Below are 22258 nucleotides of genomic sequence, written 5' to 3'. Positions count from 1 at the left end.
ATAAAAATACAATGTTTGGGTGGAAGGACTTGAAAAAATAATCACGAATAATTATTATAACAATGCAAGAAAAAATAATTCATGCATAACTTTATGCAAAGTTTGGTAATAATATACTTTAAATTATGCGACAATTATTTTATGCATGACAAAATATAAAACAAATAGACTAACATATTATAATACGAGAATTTAAAAATCTAAAGATAAGATTATTATTAAATAAATAATTTCTATAATAATTCCATTCTTATTTAATACTACTACAACCTAATAATTCCAAGGTAGCCTCCCATTCAAGACTATTCGTATACCTTTTTCCACCTATCACTTTTCCTTTTGGTTTTTCCACCTTGCTTTCGATTCCATCAACTAGCTTCTAAAGATTACTTTCTTTTTTTCTTTTCTTTTTTTGGACAAAAGTTTCTCACTTTTATTTATTCCTCTTACACTTATTTTGAGAAAAGTAAAAAAATTCTGTACTATTCCAAAGAAACAAAAACTGATAAAAGAAGTTACCCTCAGAAGTTAGACGCCTTGGGTCCCTAATTTTGAAGCAATATATAGGGAGAAATCCTGGTGTATAAATTTTGAGTTTATTGTGTTTGTGTGGGGACATACTCATCTTTCTATTTGTTCTAGTTAACCAATTTTTGGTACGTACTTTATATTTGTATCCCAAAATCATGTAGTACAATTACAATGGAACAAAAGCGTATAATAAATAAACAATTTAAGAAATTAGAAATTAGTAAAGTATAATGTGAATGTATAGAGAGTGCAAGGGGAATGAGAAGAGAATGAAGGTAAAATTAGATCCTGAACAATTTAGTTAATATTTTCCATATTGTTTTAGCATATATAAAAATTATACAGCTCGAGCATTGAGCAGATAGGAGGTTTAGTTTTTTTTTTTTTATTAGCTAATGCATCATTAAGAAGTTGACAAATCTATCATTTTTTTTTTTACTATAATAACCCTTTTTGAGTTAAATAACAAAGAATAAGTGACTGTTTTCATACAGAAGAGAGAGAAATAATTTTATTCACCTATTGTTTAATACTTTAGATCGTCTAAATAATAAATCTAGTGTGATAATGTTGTTATTAGAGGGGTCTTAGAAAAGGTAAAAAAATTAAAATTAAAAAAAAATAAAGAGAGAGAATAATTGTTATAGACTACTTTTGTTTACTTTAATCGAATTTTACGGGGAATTAGACCACCACCGTCGGCAATTAGTTAAAAATCACTCTCTCCGTGTTAATTACTGCATGTCAGGTCCCTATTATTTAGTCCCAACTTTATACTTAACCCCAAGATTATAGCAGCCAGCAATCCTTTCCTTTTCACAATTTGTTTTTGGTAACAACTAACAATCCTTTCCTTTTCATAATTAAATTGTAGAAAGCCTTACTCATATCAAATCAACCTCCTTCCCCATTGGTGATTTATAAGAACACAAATCACCCTTTTTCCAAATTTGCAGATTTAAATAGTGCTCTAGACAGAGAGAAAAAGAAAATACTGGAAAGAAGCAGTAGCATTATACAAGCAACATCTAGTCTAGAATACCAAAAACCCTGCTTCTCTTCCTGTTTTTCTTATCTCTCTCTCTCTAACAATAACCAGTCTGTTTTGTTCAGTCAGTATGAATAAAGAAAAAGAAGGAAGGATGTTCGTAGGTGTTGTTTGGAATTGTGCTGGTGAACTCAAACTTATACTCACTGCTCTTCTTTTTCTATGTTCTTTAATCACTCTTCTTCACTCCATTCCTTCTCGTTTTAATTTCTCCCCAAACGTTCTTGACAACTGTATTTCTACTACTCCCTTGGCCCCACTCAACACTACTAATATGATTACTCCACCATCACCATCACCATCACCGTCACCAGAGTCATTGGAGAAAGATAGAGTCCTTAAAAACGGCGTTATTAAACGAGTTTTTAACCCGTTTGGTTCAGCTGCATACAACTTTATTTTAATGTCTGCTTATAGAGGAGGTTACAACACTTTTTCTGTTATGGGTTTAGCTTCAAAACCACTTCACGTATATGGTAAACCAAGTTATTTATGTGAGTGGGTCCCTTTTAATAAAAACCAAACCCCCATCTCCGTTATTGGTAACAAAATACTTCCTGATTGGGGTTATGGTAGAGTTTACACTGTATTAGTCATTAATTGTACTTTCCCTGTAGCCATTAAAACTACCGGAAAACTACTAATTCACGCCGCTACTAACGGCGGTGGTGACAGTAATGTTAACGTTACTGACACTTTCGTGGCGTTAACGGAAACGGAAACCGATTTCATTACCTTTAAATCCATATTTGAAGCTCCACCAAAGTATGATTTCTTGTATTGTGGATCGTCTTTATATGGGAATTTAAGTCCACAAAGAGTAAGAGAATGGTTAGCATTTCATGTTAGGTTGTTTGGTGAGAAATCACATTTTGTAATACATGATGCTGGAGGTGTACATGAAGGAGTAATGGAGGTACTTAAACCATGGATGGATAAAGGATATGTTACATTACAGGATATTAGAGACCAAGAGAGATTTGATGGGTATTATCATAATCAGTTTCTTGTTGTTAATGATTGTTTACATAGGTATAAGTTTCAAGCTAAATGGATGTTCTTCTTTGATGTGGATGAGTTCATTTTTGTACCTAAGAAGAGTACTATTAAGTCTGTTGTCGATTCGTTATCGGGTTATACACAGTTTACTATTGAGCAGATGCCAATGTCGAATAAGCTTTGTCTTGCTGAGGATCGCGGAAAATCTTACAGGTATTTATCAGCATACATTTAAAATACTGTATATCGATTGACCCATGTTGGATTTTCTTAATTGACCATCAAATAGCCAAGTTTAGGAGGGTGATTAAGACTACCGATAGTTTAAGTGTACAACTGATAATTCGTTTAGGGGTCTTTAGTTATTCTTCCTAAAAGAAATCACCCATCCCAAGTTGGAGTTAAGTAAAATTGTCTATTGGATATTAAACAGTACCAATCATGTTAATTCCTCCAGACAGGAGTTCTTTCTCTGTTACCAGAGAATGTGAAGTGTTCTCTGAGTGTTTCTCTAAGTTCTGAAAATGGTTAGATATTATGGTAATATTATATTGTCAGTTTTTTTAAAACTTCATGTGCTGATGTCTTGTAGTGGTGGATAATTGAGATGCTTTGATGGATTATTAGACTGTTCACAATTAAGGAATTCTTATTTGGTACAAAAGGTTTGGTGATGAGTCTTGTGATCTTGGCTTAAAATATGAGTATTCCTTATTCTATTGTCCCCTAGTGGAAGCTAAGCTGTCTTAATTTGTCAATACTCTATTTACCTTAATGAGACCTGTTTAGGCTGGATCATATGTTTCTCCATGGTTTTTGGAATTGGAAACTTGATCATATTAGCTGTCTTGAAGAAATTTAGATACATAATGTTCATTTAGCAATTAATGTCGGATTGTCCTTTAATAGGTGCATTACCTAGTTGAAATTGAGCAAATTTTTAGTAATAAATTGACTTTGATGCTTCCTCTGATATTGATTAAAAGTTGGATGTTTAAATAATCTAGTCCCCTGTTTCTTCTTATGTTCTTCTATGGTAAACTAGATTTTCATAGACTAGAAGGTTATAGAAAAGAAAATGATTTGTGGATTATGACAGGCCGTGTTTTGTCTATAGCCCTGCATTCTTATACTAATCCAACTTAGTCGATTCGAAATGGTCTTTGCTTTAGATATTTTGCATGAAGTCGTCATCTATGTGTTGAATCTTTTGAATTCGGTTACTTAAATTGACAATTGGATGTTAACGTTAATGCAGAAAATGGGGGTTTGAGAAGCTAGTATACAAGGACGTGAAGAGGGGTATTAGGAGGGATCGAAAATATGCAGTGCAACCTCGCAATGTAATCGCCAACGGTGTGCATATGTCTCAGAATTTTGTAGGCAAGACGACACACAAGACAGAGGGGCGTATCAAGTATTTCCACTATCATGGGACCATTGCAGAGCGCCGCGAGCCATGCCGACAGCTGGTCAACGCCACGGCGATCACCGTTGACCGCACCCCTTATGTTGTGGATACAACAATGAGGGATATTGCTGCAACTGTTAAGAGATTCGAACTTAAAATGATTGGCTCTACATTACAAAGAACACGACAATGAGGTCAACTTTGCCGGGGCTTTCTTTTCAACGTGTTATTACTTTTTAAGTTCTTTTGGTTAGAGCGATATATATTCTTCGCTTGATCATTTCTGTATGATATAAATTATCTTTTACTTTTGGAAATAGAAACAGGGGTATAGAAACAATAGAGACAAGCATTAGTATATGATTCGTTATTACAGTATATTGTAGGATTACAGGGTGTTTTGTACTAGTTTGTCTATGTTTATAACATTATTTTATTCGCTCTCATTCACTGGTATGGGTTCCTTCTGTTGAAAAAAATGGCTGGATTTGATTATGATGTCTCTGTCATGGGACCTGACACCCCTTATCACCACACAACTAGCAAGTAGAAAAAGTTAACTGAATGGTATTAGAAAAGTGATAATCTGGGTTTGGTGCTTTTCCAGAGGGACCATGCTTCACTTTTTCATTCTTTCTTTTGGAGTATTTTGATTAGCTCTAATGTTCGAATTAGAGATGGAGGGTGCTTACCATGTGAGCAACTCCTCTTGTTTGAGCTCAGTACTTAGAAATCTTAATAAGTGTTGAGTCCATTCAGTTAAAATTTTGGATCTGAATAAGTTGATGATTCATGGATTGATGTTTGTTTATGGGAAAGGATTTGGCTTTTGCTTTTATTGCCCAAGGCCAAAGGCTTGGTATTTCCTCTAGAACAATCAAAGTTGTAACTTAAATTAAATTTATGATAAAGAGTTGCAACCTTGGCCAGATTAGGCCTCCAGAACAAGTCAAACAAGGCATGTGGATGACAGAAGGGTCTTTGTCGAGGGTTTTCCTTGACCAAATTAACTAAACCTAATAAAGGCAGTGGATACAAGAAAAAAAGAAAGAATAAAAGAGCAACCTTTTATTTTTAGATGAAAGATGGGCATTTTCTTGGATTGTCAGGCAAGTGTGTATCACCCCACCTTTAGCAGTTGTTTTTCTCTTCTTGCCGACCTTGCTTAAATCTTCATGGACCCGTAGTAGCAATTATTGGGGAAAATGCTATTTGTGGAAAGGCTTTGAGTGTACTTCAATCATATGGCTATTTTGAGAGGTATCATGACTTATTGACATTTGTCAATTTATGGCTATTTGTGTGAAACCAAAGGCCTCAAATGCAATACTATAATCCGTGATTAAAACTTAGATGATTAAAGAAACTACAGGGCATGATGAGGATGTGTGATAAATGGAGTACCTTGCATGTGTACAGCTAATTTTTGATTAAGCAAAGCTACGAACATGAAAATTTGGTAGAATGTTAATTCATCTGTTTTTGTTTCTTTCTTATTTTGGGGGCCCTCCTTTCTGTCTTCCAATCGTTTTTTGCCTTTATAGCATATCACTGTTTGCATGGTCGGATTTGAGCTGTGCACTACATATGAGTTGTATTTAGGTGCATTTGGTTTCATTCTTAATAGTCAAGAAGAGAGAGAAACAAATACAGCAAATAACTAAAAATTGAAGATTTGATGAGCTGCGAATGAATTGGAAAGGATTGGTCCCAATTCCCGAACCCAAACGCAAATCCTAATGTTTTTCTTTTTTGCTTTCCCACCCATCCCGTACCCGCTGGGACCTAAATTTGGAGAAGTTCACTTTAGGAGATAAAACACTCTCTACAAAAGCGATTTCATAACTAAGGCTCAAAACTTGATACGTTTAATTAAGGCTTAATGCATATGTAGCCCCCTCCCCCTGAACTTGTCCTTTTTTTTTTCCATCTTGACACCTTAACTAAGTATTGTTCCTATTGAACCCCTGAACTCGTCCTCATGTGTGTCTGTCAAACACAATCTGACTTACATAGTATTCTCTCTTCAATGTAACAACATGCTAATATATATTCTAATTTAATTATGCCATCTTATAGCTAAGATTAGTAGCAATTGAGAGGGAAAAAAAGAGTAAGCTCTTAATTAAGCTGGCAGTGGAAGAGCAGAACTAATAGAAACCGACACATCTATGACCTAAAGAATAGTTACCACACGTCTAAAATATTACTTCACTTTCATTATCACAATTTAATTTTTGCTTCTAATAAAAATTTGATTTAGAGGGTTTGATAGACACACTTGAGAACGAGTTCAGGGGTTCAATAGAAATAACATTTAATTAAGGTGCCAAAATGAAAAAAAAAAAATGACAAGTTTAAGGGGTTACATATGCATTAAGCCTATAATTAAAGATGAAAGTGCAAAAAAGGATGGTAAAATGAAGGGGCATCATGGGGTGAGGACAGTGGGGCCTAATAAACATGGTGATGGACTGATGGGGAGTTCTGTATGGAGGAAATGGATCTGGTCAGTCCAAAAGCTGTGACGAGGTTAACACAACAATAGATTCAATTAAAGATCCAAGTTCAAGAGCTCAAGTAGGCGATGGGACCATTTTAGGCCCCGTTTGTCAATAGATACCAAAATAAAAAATTCACTTTGTTTTGGAATTTTGGAATTGGAATTGGAGTTATGTTTGATCATAATTTTTGAAATTATAGTTTTTGGTGAAATATAGTTGTAAAAAAGTGAAAAAAATGATTTTTTTAAAAAATAAATAAGTTTTTTGAGTTTTTAGTATTCCGGAATACAACTTCAAATTGTATTTGAAATTTTCATGGCTAAACGCTGATTCGGGCAAAAAGTGAAAAAAAATTCCGAAATAAAGTGAAGAGTTCTTATGGCCGAACGGGGGCTTAGTTTGCATTGAGTGCTCTACCATAAACCATAGATTCAACTAAATATTTCTATTTTTGCTTGTTACCTTTTTTTCCTTTTCCTCAGCATCTTCATATTATAAAAATCAACGAGTAGCTCTAAGTCTATATATTGTTAATAAATAAATTTGGATCTAATTCAATCCCAAAAATTAGCTCAAGCCGTGAGGATTACTAAAGGCATATTAAAGAAACCACTCATCCATTAAATGAGCGACGTGGGACTCTTAACATATACGTATCTTTCTTCATGGTGCGTCTGTTACATGGTTGGCTAATAAATAATGATGATTCTCAACAATGTCCATAAGATTTCTATGGTTGCATAAGACTTTTCGATAGTACCATTTAGCAAGACGGCTGCAACAATTGGATATGGGAGGTTTCCATTAATATATACTGTGAGTCGCGTATTTCACTGACTCCCAAACAGAATAGTCGCGTATTCAGAAGAAGAAAAAAGACGATGCGATCAAATTCTCTCTTTAAGAAATTGCTAGATGATTTTGCGGTCTCAAATGTAAGATCTCTAATACTGTCAAATTATTATTGTTGTTAAACATACTTCTCCTCCCCATGGCCTTATGTCTCGTTTAGATAAAATAGGGGGTGGATATTCGGACACGGATTAAATATTAAAATTTAGATTTAGATTTAATAAATAATTATCCAAATCTAATTCAAATAAGATCGAATTGGGTCGGCTTTTTAAGTTTGGTTTCGTTATTTCAAATTTTCGATTATGAGCCTATAAGTCGAGCTTCTTCTTTTTCTTAAAAAAAAATTAACGTCCAACTAAACTCTCCATGTCAAGTTATCTTACTAATTCCTCATTTCCACGAAATCATTTAAATAAAGTATTAATGCTAACAATAAAATCATTGTCGAGGAAATTTCTGACAACACAAGCATTCAGGTCCTGAGAATACAAATCCAAACATAGCAAAATCATGTCAGATAGAAAGTATCCTAACATCAAAACAAAACTAAAAAGTAGTCATCTAAATATATTATTTGTTTGAAGTGTATAAAAATAGTGACCGAAAGAATTTTTGAGTAGACGGATTCATGTCGACGAGAATTTATGGCGAAAGTGATTCCTCAATTTTTTGCTTATTTCCCATTTTATTTGGGTAACGTTTGTCGGCAGAATTATCTCTTAACTCTCATATATTCTTTGTAGAATCAAGTCCTCGAAAAGATTATACTACAAAAAATAAAAATAACGCTGAATTTTCTTTCCCGTCAAGCTATTGTGACAACTTTGGTTAAAGTTTAACTTGCGATATGAGTTTTATTTGATTTTAACATTTGTGGTCCAAAAACTTGTGAGTTATTGTTAAGTTCCATTCAGTTGTAACACTAATAAAACAAAACAGTATTTCTCATATGATTATGAAATATGGATTTGTCATTTTTTTTGGGTGAAGTACTTGTACTTTAATTTGGCATCATACTCATGACCAAGTGAAATCCTCTAAAACCTTTTTGAATAGTGCTACTCAAGATACGTTTCCCTTTACGAAAAAGGTAAAAATAAAATACTAGATTTTTTGGCAAATTTACATTTTCGTTATGCAAATTTCTCAAATGTTTGCAAGTTTTTTGCAACTTTGATGTGTTAGTGAACTTTAACAATTAATATGCGTGAATGCATATTAATCGGAGCCCAAAGCGGGTATTAGACAGATGGGTGAAATTCTCGTCCCGTCGACTACACATGGAATCCATAAGTTGGAGGTCCGCTGAAATCTTATACAGATTGCTTCTTTTATAGTTGTAGCCCAGTTAACATAAGAAAATATATCCATTAGGCTTAACTGCTGTTGGAGCCCAATGTCTTCCGAGTAAGGGTGGTAACCGGTTTGGTCTTACCGGTTTTAACCGGTAACCGGACCGGTTAAACCGGAACCGGAACCGGTAGCACCGGTTAACCGGTTCCGGTTAACCGTTTAATGGTTTACCGGTCCGGTTTCAATATTTTGGAAACCGGAACCGGTTAAACCGGTAAAAAATTAAAAAAAAAAAAAAACTAAAGTATATAAGTAGTATATATAGTATATAGTAGATATGTATATATATATATAGTATATATATTAAGTTATACATATATATAAGTATAGAGAGTATATAGTACATATATATTAAGTATATATAGTATATATAGTAGATATGTATATATATATATAGTATATATATTAAGTTATACATATATATAAGTATATAGAGTATATAATACTATACTTATAGTATATAGTACATATAGTAGATATGTATATATAGTATATATAGTAGATATGTATATATAGTATATAATACATATATATAAGTATGTATAGTACATATATATAGTATATATATTAAGTTATACATATATATAAGTATATAGAGTATATAGTACATATATATATATATAGTATATAGAGTATATAGTACATATATATTAAGTATATATAGTATATATAGTAGATATGTATATATATATATAGTATATATATTAAGTTATACATATATATAAGTATATATAGTATATTAAGTTATACATATATATAAGTATATGTAAGTTATACATATATATGTATACGAAAAGCACTATTCTGTATTGCTGACTTGCTGTTAGGCTGTTAGTCAGTAAATATTTAAACTTTAATTATAAAGTTGTATAACATATGAAAATATAGCTACAATATACAAATAAATACTATAATATATATATATATATATATATATATATATATATATATATATATATATATATATATATATATATATATATATATAATACAAAAAACAAAAAAAAAATAGATTTTAATCACTCCAAACCGGACCGGTTCCGGTTTGAGGTTTAAAACCGGTAAACCGGAACCGGTTAAACCGGAACCGGAACCGGCCGGTTTCCTAACCGGTTCCATAACCGGTTCCGGTTCCAACCGGTTAACACCCTTACTTCCGAGTAAGAGGGCTTATAAGCCTTTTTTAAATTTTTGGAGTGTTTGGCAAAATAAAAAAAAATGCTTAAAATAAGTTAAAAAATGCTTAAAATAAGTCAAAAGCAAAAAGTTGGAGAACCCCAACTTATTATTTTTTAGTTTAAAAAGCTACTTCTTTTTTATAAATTATTTTTATTACATATGGGGTAGGGGAAGGGAAAATGGGGAGAGGATTGCAATGTGGGGATTTGAACCCTCACCAACAAGGTGAAAGTTCAGGTAGCCAATCAACTGAGCTACTAGATCCTTACAAAAAACTACTTCTTTGACCAAATATATTACCTTTTTATCCCTTATATTTTCTTATTACCTTTTTGTGTTAACAAATTTAAGGTCATTTTAGTCATTTTAACAAAGAAAAGTGCTTATTTAATACTTCTATCCAAACATGTAACTACTCATTAATAAAATCAACTCAAGCACTTAAAAACTGCTATTCAAACTTGGTGCTTAAAAGCTACTTATTTTAAGTCAATCCAAACGGGCTCTAAGTATCCTATCAGGAAATTGTGGGGATCGAGATAACAGGACGTCATGCGGAAGCTAATACTTTGCAAACCTTTAACGACGATAAATCAGACGACATAAAACTATAAAAAAAACTTTATTATATGATATGAGTTTGGTCAATTGACCTACACATGATAATACTAATATTAAAGTATTCTAAAACTATTGAAAGAATAAATCTCCCCTTAAGCAAAGCTCTCTAAAAGACTACATTGTGGATACTTTTCCGTGTTTTTTGTGTGAAGAATCCTCAATTTATAGAAATACAAAAAATTTCCTCCAAGAAAGTATTAGTCAAATATGAAAGAGATCTTTTCCACCTAGGAAACCTTTTTCATCAATAAAGGAATTCTAATTATGGTAGAAAATCAAGGCAAAACCTTAAAGAAATTACATCCAATGATCTTGAAAATTGGCGATTTTGAACTTTTGATCCCAGCTTGTACCATGAACAAAACCTTCAAGGTGAAAAATTGTTAAAATTTTGGAATTTTGTCCGTGGAGCAAGCGAGATCAAATACTCAAAATCATCCACCTCCAAGGCCATAATTGTAGTTGTAGAACACTCGACATACCCTATGAGAACTCTGGCCCAAAAGCCTCCTAAGAACTCAAAAGAATATTCTTTGCCCTTAACTAGGCAAAAAATTTCACGGAGTGTCCTGTTTAAAGACTGGTATTTTACTTTTGTCTTCGTTTTAAAAAGTTTAGCAAATATAGATATCCGCCAAGACTTCTATTCCTTCTTCTCCGTCTTCTTTGTATGTGTCATAGAAAATTGAAGACTCTTTACTTATAATTTGTGGTTGGTTTGGTTGAAGAAACTTTTAAAGAACACCATCTTGCGTTTGTTGAGCTTGGTTGTTGAAGAAGAGAAACTGGTGTTAATAAAGACCAAAAATTCTTGGTCCTGATAAATTTAAAAGATCTACGATGGACAAAGATATATCTATAGGATAACTTTAGACCAGCTCTCAAACATAGTACCATTTATGTAATTTTTTAGTATTTTTCACGATTGATTCTGTGAGTGACCTTAATTTTATTGAGTCGTTTCTATAACTTGATGACTGTTCAAAAAATTAACTCTAATCTTACGTGGTAAACCAAATATTGTAATCAGTACTTAGTTGTGCAGACTATTGTAGTCGGGCCAACCAAATGACTCATATATATACATTACGTTACATTTGGAATCACTCATGAGCTCTCGTTCAAACTATATCAAGATCCACATGAACAAAGGTTTCACACTTATTGTTGCTTCCGTTTCATCTCATGGAAGGAACAGAATAAGTGTTGAAACAGAAAAAGAAAAAAAAAGAAAAAAAAAGAGGAGCTATATTAAAGTATAGGGGATTATCATAGAGGGGCGGAAGGGGTTCATCTAAACCGGCATAAATTCACGCTGTATCTACAAAGTTAAAAAAAAAAAAAAATCTTTATGTTATACATAGCAGATGAGGGACCTCTTGATACGTACTGTCATGCACTCTGAGCTTCAAGGAAGGTAGTGAAATCTTCTCTAGCCTTGAGCAGTGTTGGTGTTATACAGGACGTAGGTGATGTCGGGTACGATGTTGGGGACGACGTAGAAAACCGAACATGGCGTGTCGATTCATGTGATTTCCTGGAATCTGTTGTTGTTGTGTTCTTAAGGACACCTTTAACTTCCTTATCGAAAACAAACCCTGTCGTTACAGGGGAAAACGTGTCGTCATTCACATTACTGCATCGGATGAGCTCCAATGGCAGATCGAAAAACATGTTGTTGGAGGCGCCATCTCCTACATCGTTGAAAATAGCTGCCGATGATGTCCATGACCCGCATTCGAATTTCTCCAATGACACTGTCCTTGAAACTACATGTGGTCCTATATCTGTCGATGATACTCCGCTTACTTGCCTTCGCCCTGATCTTACATGTTTGATCCCCTTTCCAAAACCCGGAATGAACAAACACAATGCTCCGCATTTGAACTTTTCCTCGTCCTGATTTTGACCCTCCAACATTTTGTTGTTATAAATTTCACCATTTCTGCTGCTAGTTTCCGGTTCGTCAAATAAGTTACTTTGATTGAATTTATTGCTGTCCTCAGCTGCTGGTACATGTTTAAGGGTACTATTGGGGGTGAACCAAATATCGAATTCTTCAGGTGGGGCGCTAGCTCTGCCTTCACCACACGACTTGCTCCTCCGTAAGTGGATTTCCCTTAACTGTTCCAGGTTAGTGAGAGCCACGGAATGCTGACGAGCCAGATGATTGGTTGATGACAGAGGAGAGGGTAGTTGATTAATCTGGTTCTTGCGGTACTTTTTCTTGGAAAAATCTGGAGATGAGGTGGTTGAGTTGGGAAGGCTGAAGCTCAAGAACTTGTCATCAGGAATGGCGAGAGGTGGGGATTTTGGATAGGGGATGGCAAGTTCATTTGATTCTTTCAGGGAGATTGGATCCACTGAAATCTGCTTCTCACTGCCCAGGCTCTGCTTCTTGAGTAGCTTCATAGAGGGGCCAGTACTGAGGTCAGTTACTTCAATGAAAGCTTCATTATTTGAGTCTTGAGAATCCATAAAGGGAGGCATATTTGAGCTTGATGTGAAGCTGGGGGTTAATTAAACCTGAAGAGAGGTGAGCAGCAAGTTCCAGAAATGGGAGGTATTTAAGGGAGAAATACGACATGGGGTTGAGTTAGAATGTGGATGCCATGCCTGCCAAACCTTGAAGTTATGATTCCCACGTTCTCTCTTTCACTCTCACTCAGAGTATACTTATTACTATATTTTATGACATGGGATGCACTACCTGATTTAGTTTTAGCAATTCTCTCGAACCAACGAGAGGAGTGTGCTGAGATGTTTGGAATTTCTTTACTTTCAATTAGAGCTCTCGGAATGGAGAACTTCGTGGTAGAGAACACTTTACCCTTTTAGCAAACCAATCGAACACAAATTTGGATTAATGGGATCAGTAGATATCAAATACCATATAGTTAAACCAAAAATGAAAAATCTCAAAGCCTAATTTAGTGTAACACATACCCACGTCTACCACTTGCTACAAATATAAAATTCTCAAATTTTCTTTTAATAATACTCCTAGTAATTCACAAAGTCGTCTGATGGGTGATACACCAAAGAGTCTCCCTAACAGGGAAGTGGGCAATTCTATAATTTTTTTAAACAAATCAAGTGGTTCAGATCAACACGAAATAGTCTTACTTGACACTTGACAAACCCTTCCAAAAAGAAAATCACTCCTAGCAAAAACCCAAAAAAAGAAGGCGAAAAGGAAAACAAACATAAGGGTTGGGGGGGGGGGGGGGGGGGGGGGGGGTGCGGGCACTGGTTATTAATCGACCTGATATTTTGACATCAAGATTTTCCCAAATTAAGTCAACTTCACTCATGAGTTTGGACCTCAAACAAGTTAAATAATGAAGTGAACGTGCGGGCACACGGTTGCTTGGAAGTATATAACCAACCAAAGCATGGAGAATAGCAGAATGTAGGCATATAAAACACAAGAAAGAGACAACAATGCTCCAACACTGCCAAGAAAGAGATTTAGCCAATCCAAGTACCCATTCCCAGAGAACATGCAAAATGAAACGCAGACAGTTGTTTTGTTACATGACCATCATAATTTTTAATTTTGATAATGATGGTGTCTGGGTGCTTTCGCAAACCTCGACTAGTCCATTGAGTACTTGTTACTTCCCACTTGTGCAGGTACCGGATAACTATATCCACAAAGATTTAGGCAGATGAAAAAAAAATCCTTCCCACGAGCATCAGAAGATTATAACTAAATTATTGGTATAACACCAAACTCACTAATATTCGAGAAATAGGTTTTAATTGCAATGGATAAAATCATGTATGCAAACTACTTACAAATACAAAAGTGGCAAAACTTTCACTGGAGGGAATTATAAAACAGAATCAGCTCAAAGAGACTAAGTACGGAGCTTCATATCCCTGCGTGAAAATGTCCTTTGTCAGAAGCAGCACCAGAAGAAATTAAACATATCATAGCATTTCGCAAGTAAAATTTGAGTTAAGGCTTTCTCGACTAGATCAATGCTGATTAAATCATTGTCCTGATCGACTAAAATTTACTAAAGAAAAAGTTAATATATTATACTCTATAGGTCTTCCAAGAAACTTAAGTTAACATTGGTGCTCTTAACACTAGACAGACTAGATGGTACTTAGCCGTCAATAGATGCAGCCTTGATAAATATCAAACCACAGATTTGTAACATTATTTCATCCACTAACCAAAGCTGCAGAAACTTCAGGGGTCATCACTCTCATCAGCCTCCTCAATCACTGCAGCTGAATCCCAGTCCATGTTGAGCCGCATGGCATCCACTTTTGGATTGACACCGGTGTCTCTTTGGCTTTTGCATGCGGGGATTTGCTAGGTCTGTTTTACTTCAAGGCTTCAAGCTGAATCCGACATGACTGGTGCATGACCATTAGTTGGTTGATGGTGATACCAGACCCAGTGCCATTACTCAAGCATAGTATATAAGAATATGAAGCCACTAAATCAAAGATCTGATATAGATCCGGGGATGGAAAAGAATAAGTATGATCTGTAAATATAGCCAATGTGAAAGGTCAAATGAAAGCTTATAACATAGAAAAAGCTAGTAATGGGATCCAAAAGGTTTGATCTGAACACTACTTAGAATGTCTTTCAAAAAGACTTAAAACCACCCTGAAATAAAGGTAGAAAACTAAGCCATCATTTTACTGTTGTAGACAAAAATTCATTTAACAGAATTTCGCTTTTAGATTGGCATATTTGACTTTGAGCACCATTGAGTTGGTCAGTTCAAAAGTTTGCTTTCGGATAGTATATTGTGAAACCTTTACATTACTAATCCAAAAACACTTTTAAGAACTTGGGATGCCGATGTTTGATTAATTGAAATCTCAAATCTTAGGCCGAATTGAGATTTTTTTTGAGAAGGGAAAAAAAAAAAAAAAAAACTCCTTGTCCTTCTTATCCATGTCATTTTATTTTAACTGAAACATATGGAAAGAAACTTTATAACAACCTACAAACGGTGTTTCAATCCAAATAACGAATTTACAATCCTAACCGATGCAAAGACTGGCTTGAACATCTATATTCCTCTCTATTTGAAACAAATCTCTGACTGTGGCCGGTATACAGTCATTTATGTTTGGCTGATTAACAGTTGCAATGAGTGTTACTCAAAAGAAGATAGAAAATAAAAAGCCGCATAACATGTCTCATGAGGCAGTGGTTGTAAACCCTGCTTATGTTTGACTACCTTCTATTTTCCTTTTCCTTTTCTGCATACACCACGCATATATCCAGTCTAATGAAAATGATCTTCAAGTCTTAACAAAATATCGTCTTGTCTTTGTTGGTCTAGTCAAGCTACAAATGGAAGTCTGACAGGAGAAAATTATGAAGTTTTTCTATGTCTGATATGAACATATATATTTCAAAAGGCAAAAAGAAAAGGAAAAATATATGTTTGCTAAGCCCACTGTAGTGGAACCTTAGTACTATCACAGAATGGAAGCTGAAACTTGAACATTTACCATCAGTTATGAAGTGTCAAATCTTGTCTCGCAGTGCTCAAAGCTACAGTAGTACCTCCAAATTAGGCTAAGAAGTCATCTCTTATGCCAGCATCCGCAAAGCAATACGATCTTTAGGTACTTTTCCTTCATTAATCTTCAACAAGGAGAATGAATGGATTTAGCTACGCCTTGCAAATAGCCAAACACTTACTCGAACATTGCTTCTACATCAAAAGAACACTTCAAAAACTGCCCAAAACCTTTCTCCTTGAACTGGTTACCGGCTAGTAATTAAGGACCTTTTAGAAGTTAACTAGATTGTACTATTTAAGAACTTGGGAATCTACCCTCAAACTCTCAAAGAGAAATAACTAACCAGGTTTACCCTGTAACGGCGAATGACTACATACTGTCAAGCATATAACAGCCATTCAGAACTATGGCAGCCACCAAGATAAGACAAAGGAAAAGAAATCCATTGCCGCTCCTTCTATCACTTTTTTCATGAGATATAGCTTATGTTCAAGATATCTCAATATAACAGATTTTATTGTACCCATCACGCATTCAGAATTCAAATTCAGCTGACACCTTTAGATCTTGTTGAGCCTTAGCTGACATCTTTAGAAGGTTCTTTTTTTAAATCAGTAAATCTTTAGCAGGTCCATTATATGCAACTTGAAAACGCATAAAGACTTTAGATTCATTTCAAGCAGTTTTATCCATTCATCACGTCTGAGAGGAAGTACCTTGCATTAGCGCAAACTGTCTACCCTAAATGTTGTCAAATTGTCATTTATTTTCATGCAATGAGTATTTCACCACTAACTTGTTTTCTACTATAATCTTCTCTTGTGTCAATTACCATACAACCCCATAGAGTGTCAGTGTTTTATTAAAACAACCTCATACAATTTCAATTCGGCGCTATGATTTTCATCAAACTTTCCTAATGAAAACATCACCTCTGTAAGTCATAGGTTGCTCCACATCACAAGCACACAATATCACCAAAAACTATGTCTCTCTCTGGTATCTAGTCTTCTAATACATAAAAAAGAATCTTCTAAATTTAAGTAGTTATCTCAGAGAGAAGTCAATAAGAACTCCCAAACATTTCAAAGCATCTTTGAGCATCATCTCTCCTCCTTGAGGACTTGATAAGTATTGTCCCATTAAATAATAAGTTGCGTAATTCCATATTGTCCTTGTTTCAACTAGTAGGTATACAACCATCTTGTCGATATCAATAACTGAAAATACTTTATAGGTAGTCAAATGTTTCAGCGTGTTTACTAACTATAACGAGTAAAAGGAATTAGATGAATTGTCCATTTTCAAGGTCTTACATGCTACAGGTAGAAGCAGAATATAAAAGGGCTCCTGTTGCAACATGTTATGTCCTTATGGTGTATTACCTTCTCAGTCATATTCCTAATTAGCACAGTAAATGCCTCTTAACAATTATACATCTACATAGGGAAGCTCTTTGTGGTCTTTCTTATGTGTGCCTATTATACTACATGTGTCCTTTCCAACTTATACGACATTCTTTTTTATATGACGTGACGGCCATTCCTTCAAAAATTACTTTTCCACTATAATTCATATATACACAAGTCAAACTAATATCTTAAAATCTGTAACCAATCAAATGGTGTCCCATAAAAGCAGATAGTCGGAGTAGTTCTCTTCCAATAAGTGGATTTCAGAGAGTTTTTCTGAAAGATTTTGCTACCTGGTCAGAATCATTTGAGGATAAGTTGATGCTGTTTGATGTCATGGTCCATTTGAAATTCTCCACCATTCGGTTTGCATGCAAACGTCAAAACTGAGTAGTATAAATTACTCTTAAAGATTTTTAGATGAGGTGGCTTCGTGGTATAAGTTAATGTTGATTAATCAGAGTACAGTGTCACCAATAGTCGCCACATGAGCAGTTCCCACCATGGAAAACATGAAAGCGATTTTTGTCCTTGATGACAAGCGTTCTTCCGAAAACTTTGGAGATATACTTACTTGAAGAGTGGCAATCATTGCATGCTCGGAGATTTTTTGTCACCCGTATGATTGTTCCTGGTTTTGTTCTCATCAATCCAAAAGCAATGGCCAACTTCTCACTATGGTGATAAAGAATATTCTTTTTCAGATCATCTGCCACATCCTGATAAACAGACTTTAAATCAGGCACATATCCTTCTTCTTGTATTCTGAAGATTAAGTCCTTCAGAAACCTAGAGATTTCAGGATATAGTGGATGATCCTTTTCGCTTGCCATAAATGTGTAAACTGCTCCGTTTATCTCGATTGAGCTCAGGCCTGGATCTTTCTTCAAAGTTTTTGATCTGAGCAACAATCTGGTTGACTTTACACCCTCCGAATTTCCAGACATAGCATAAATATTTGAGAGAAGTATATAATATCCTGCATCACGTGGCTTCAACTCGAGAAGCCTCTGTGATACCTCAACACCTAGCTCAATATTCCCATGAGCTTTACAAGCACCAAGCAAGGCACCATAAACATCCAGACCTGGTTGCAAATGCATGTACCTAATTACTGAGTAAGCATCATTTAATCTCCCTGCACGTCCAAGAAGGTCAACAACACATGCATAGTGCTTTTGATTGGGAAAAAGGTTCCATCTTGCTACCATATTGTCAAAAATATACAATCCTTGATCAACCAACCCAGCATGACCGCAAGCGCTCAAGACAGAAACCAAAGTTGACTCATTTGGATCTATACCTAAATCCTTCATCTTCAGGAAAAGGTCTATTGCATTATTACCGTACCCATGCATCCCGTTACCAGCAATCAGTGCATTCCAGCATGCAGCATCTTTCTCAGCCATCCCTTCAAAAAATCTTCTTGCATCACCCAACTTAGCACAATTTGCATACATGTCTATTATAGATGATCCCAAAAAAGTATCGCCTTCAAAACCAAATTTTATTACCAATGCATGCACCCTCCGGCCTTGCTGCAAAGCTCCTGAACTGCTGCATCCTGAAAGGATACCTGTTGGTTTTTAACAAAGAAACTTAGGGAAATAACACAGAAAGGCTAAGAGAAAAGTACTGGCAATGCAGTGAAAGGGAACTATTTTATTTAGCTTTATTGAGCTCTGCATTTATAGGGAACTTGCAGTAACAAGAACCGTAAAAAGATAATCATTATCCTAGCCTAGAATATCCCCACAGAATCAAATTGTCAACTAACTAATTTCTTGGAGTACTATAAATAGGAATAGCTAACAAACTATTAAATAGGATTTATTCAAAAAAAAAAACTAAAGCAGCAAAATAAAGTTACTGCAGTCCGAAAGCATAATTCTAACAATACCTATCAGAGCAACAGAATCAAGTTCCAACTCTTCTGTGGCCATCATCCGATTGAAATGTTCCACGGCCATACTCCAGTTTCCACTCTTTACAAACCCTGTTAACATCGATGTCCAAACAACTACATCTTTTACAGGCATATCACAAAATATATAGTAAGCATCGTCAACACAATTTACATCAATATACATCTCTATTAGACGAGTTTCAACACGTTGGCCGTTAACATGACCTAATCTAACTACTAAACCATGGATTTGAGTAACTATTTGTAAATCCCCAACGCCAAAATCAGCAGAAACCAAACTCATTATTGTAAATGTATCCACTGACAACCTCCTTCTCATTAAATTGAATACTTCAATTGCTTCCTCAACCAAACCATTACTGGAATAAGCAAAAATAATCGCGTTCCACGACACAACATTGCTTTCAGACATACTATCAAACACGTATCGGGCATCAATCGGACACCCCAATTTCGAGTACATATGGACTAATGCACTTTGAACAAACACATTATATTGATACATTTGCTTAACACAATAACAATGAAGTGATTTTCCTATCAAAGTCAATCTTAATTTACCAATAGCAGGTAAAATACTTGAAATTGTTATTGCATTAGGCATTAACCCACAATTAACCATTTGTCTAAACGTCTCAATAGCTTCAAGAAAAAGGCCATTCTTTGTAAACCCATTTATTAATATTGTCCAAGAAACCAAGCTTTTGTGCTCTATTAAAGAAAATATTTTGTGGGATTCTGTTATGATTTGACATGATGCATATGAATTCATTAATCTGTTACAAAGACGTGTATTATGAGAAAGACCAGATATTATAATGTGTGCATGTAATTGTTGTATAGGTTTTGGTTGTTTGAGCTTTTGGAGGATTGAAGCATGCCATGGTTCAGTGGCATTGAAGTTGGGTTTGAGATTAAGGTGAGTTCCATTTTGCCACCAAGTGTAATTGCTCGCTAGAGTTGAAAATCTAATCATTTCATCTCGGTTTGTGAGAGAATATAGGTTGTATCTATATACTAAAGTACATCTTATAATTTGAATCTATATTAATATATTTATATTTATATTATATTAAAAGCATGAATTTCTAAACTTAAAAGTTAAATTATTAAAATATTTTTAAATTGATTTATTTACTAATAATATATTAACATTAAAAATAATATTTAAAAAGAAGAGGAAGCCAACGGGTGCATTTTATAGAAAGTTGCTATTCCTAAAAGTAGTGTCCTTTAGATTTATTAACTAACTTCTTAAATATATGGTTCAATGTTAACTCATTGATTGAATAGAAGAAGTTACATTGCATTAGCAAATTCGGAAAGTTGTTGAAAATACCAGACAATCAATAGGGTAAATTGGTAAGACATAAATATGAACATTTCAACAAATGTAAGGACGTATATAGATCTCTATCAATTTACATTCCTTGTCCCAACTGTAAATTGTTTGACAATTTTAATTTATTTAAAAATATTTGACATTTTAAAGAAATACAAAATCATTGATTACTTTTCTGTTCAATCTACCCTTATACTATTCTAATTGTTGGAGTGTTAATAAAATAAGATATTTAAGGAGATTCAAAGTGTATTTTAGACATATACTTCTATCAAAGAAAAGTTTAGACCTATACTTTTACCAAAAAAAACAATTTAGACATATACTGTTATAATTATTACTATTAAATGTATTTTTAAAGAGGTGCAAGGACCATAAATGACATATAATATGGACGGGATGGAGTAATAGTTATTTGATAGAATCTTTGGTTTTGACTCCACCTATTTAATTAATGTGAATACTTAATTTTAGGCTTAATACCTAGATGGACCCTTAAACTTGGCATGTTTTGTAAGATAGACATATAAACTTATAAGGTGACCAGATAGACACTTAAACTTACTCAAAGTGTATTTTTCAAGTTTTTCAGTTGTTTTGAAAACAAAAACTATATTTTTCAAACACTCACAATTTTCATGGCCAAACAAGCCCTAAATATATCACAAAATATTTTTTTTAAAATGCAAAAATAAGGCAAACGCATATACATGAGACTATAAATGTGCACTTAAACCAATAAATACTCGCTAATCGCAATTTTGCAGCTTTCAATTAACTCGGATTTTTTTTTTACACTTGAATAATTAAAAAACAATAACTTTAACCAATAAAAATCCTTAAAAAAAGAAATTTCAAATTAAGAAATTTCTAAGTTCAGTATTTCAAGTGTAAAAGAAATTTCAAATTAAGAAAACTGTAAAGTTATTGTTATTGTTTCTAAGTCTTAATTTGAAATTTCTTTTTTTAAGGATTTTTATTGGTTAAAGTTATTGTTTTTTAATTATTCAAGTGTAAAAAAAAACCGAGTTAATTGAAAGCTGCAAAATTGCGATTAGCGAGTATTTATTGGTTTAAGTGCACATTTATAGTCTCATGTATATGCGTTTGCCTTATTTTTGCATTTTAAAAAAAATATTTTGTGATATATTTAGGGCTTGTTTGGCCATGAAAATTGTGAGTGTTTGAAAAATATAGTTTTTGTTTTCAAAACAACTGAAAAACTTGAAAAATACACTTTGAGTAAGTTTAAGTATCTATCTGGTCACCTTATAAATTTATATGTCTATCTTACAAAACATGTCAAATTTTAGACATATACTTCTATCAAAGAAAAGTTTAGACCTATACTTTTACCAAAAAAAACAATTTAGACATATACTGTTATAATTATTACTATTAAATGTATTTTTAAAGAGGTGCAAGGACCATAAATGACATATAATATGGACGGGATGGAGTAATAGTTATTTGATAGAATCCTTGGTTTTGACTCCACCTATTTAATTAATGTGAATACTTAATTTTATCTCGAGAGTACTTGAATCACAGACACATCTATATCTATT

General features: G+C 33.9%; 3 protein-coding genes across 9 annotated transcripts; 1 reads left to right on the top strand and 2 right to left on the bottom strand.

The window, feature by feature from the left end:
• The first annotated feature begins 1333 nt into the window (after positions 1-1333).
• LOC132622907 (galactan beta-1,4-galactosyltransferase GALS3-like) lies at positions 1334-4445 on the top strand. The gene is made up of 2 exons (XM_060337588.1): positions 1334-2791; positions 3837-4445. The coding sequence occupies exons 1-2, from the start codon at positions 1650-1652 to the stop codon at positions 4180-4182; spliced, it is 1488 nt and encodes a 495-aa protein (XP_060193571.1). The 5' UTR covers positions 1334-1649; the 3' UTR covers positions 4183-4445.
• A 7147-nt stretch (positions 4446-11592) lies between these two features.
• LOC132622922 (uncharacterized) lies at positions 11593-13666 on the bottom strand. The gene has a single exon (XM_060337607.1). It carries the CDS (start codon positions 12989-12991, stop codon positions 11894-11896), a length of 1098 nt encoding a protein of 365 aa, XP_060193590.1. The 5' UTR covers positions 12992-13666; the 3' UTR covers positions 11593-11893.
• Positions 13667-13777: 111 nt separating this feature from the next.
• On the bottom strand, positions 13778-20361 carry LOC132623723 (pentatricopeptide repeat-containing protein At1g11290, chloroplastic-like). 7 transcript variants are annotated; one of them, XR_009576358.1, is made up of 3 exons: positions 19322-20361; positions 14690-18997; positions 13778-14386 (listed from the first exon to the last, which is right to left on the bottom strand). XR_009576358.1 is itself a non-coding variant. In XM_060338526.1 (2 exons), exons 1-2 carry the CDS (start codon positions 20322-20324, stop codon positions 17892-17894), a joined length of 2109 nt encoding a protein of 702 aa, XP_060194509.1. In that variant the 5' UTR covers positions 20325-20361; the 3' UTR covers positions 14393-17891. The 7 variants fall into 7 exon arrangements, 2 of the variants coding, with proteins under 2 accessions (XP_060194509.1, XP_060194510.1); XR_009576356.1 differs by lacking the exon at positions 13778-14386 and having other exon boundaries at positions 14393-15009; positions 15995-18997; XR_009576357.1 differs by lacking the exon at positions 13778-14386 and having other exon boundaries at positions 14393-16200; positions 17715-18997.
• Positions 20362-22258: the final 1897 nt, after the last annotated feature.

The sequence above is a fragment of the Lycium barbarum genome, chromosome 12 (genome assembly GCF_019175385.1).
Source record: "Lycium barbarum isolate Lr01 chromosome 12, ASM1917538v2, whole genome shotgun sequence".
Classification (NCBI taxonomy): domain Eukaryota; kingdom Viridiplantae; phylum Streptophyta; class Magnoliopsida; order Solanales; family Solanaceae; genus Lycium; species Lycium barbarum.
Note: the sequence above shows the minus strand (reverse complement) of the source record. Positions and strands in the feature narration are given on the sequence as shown.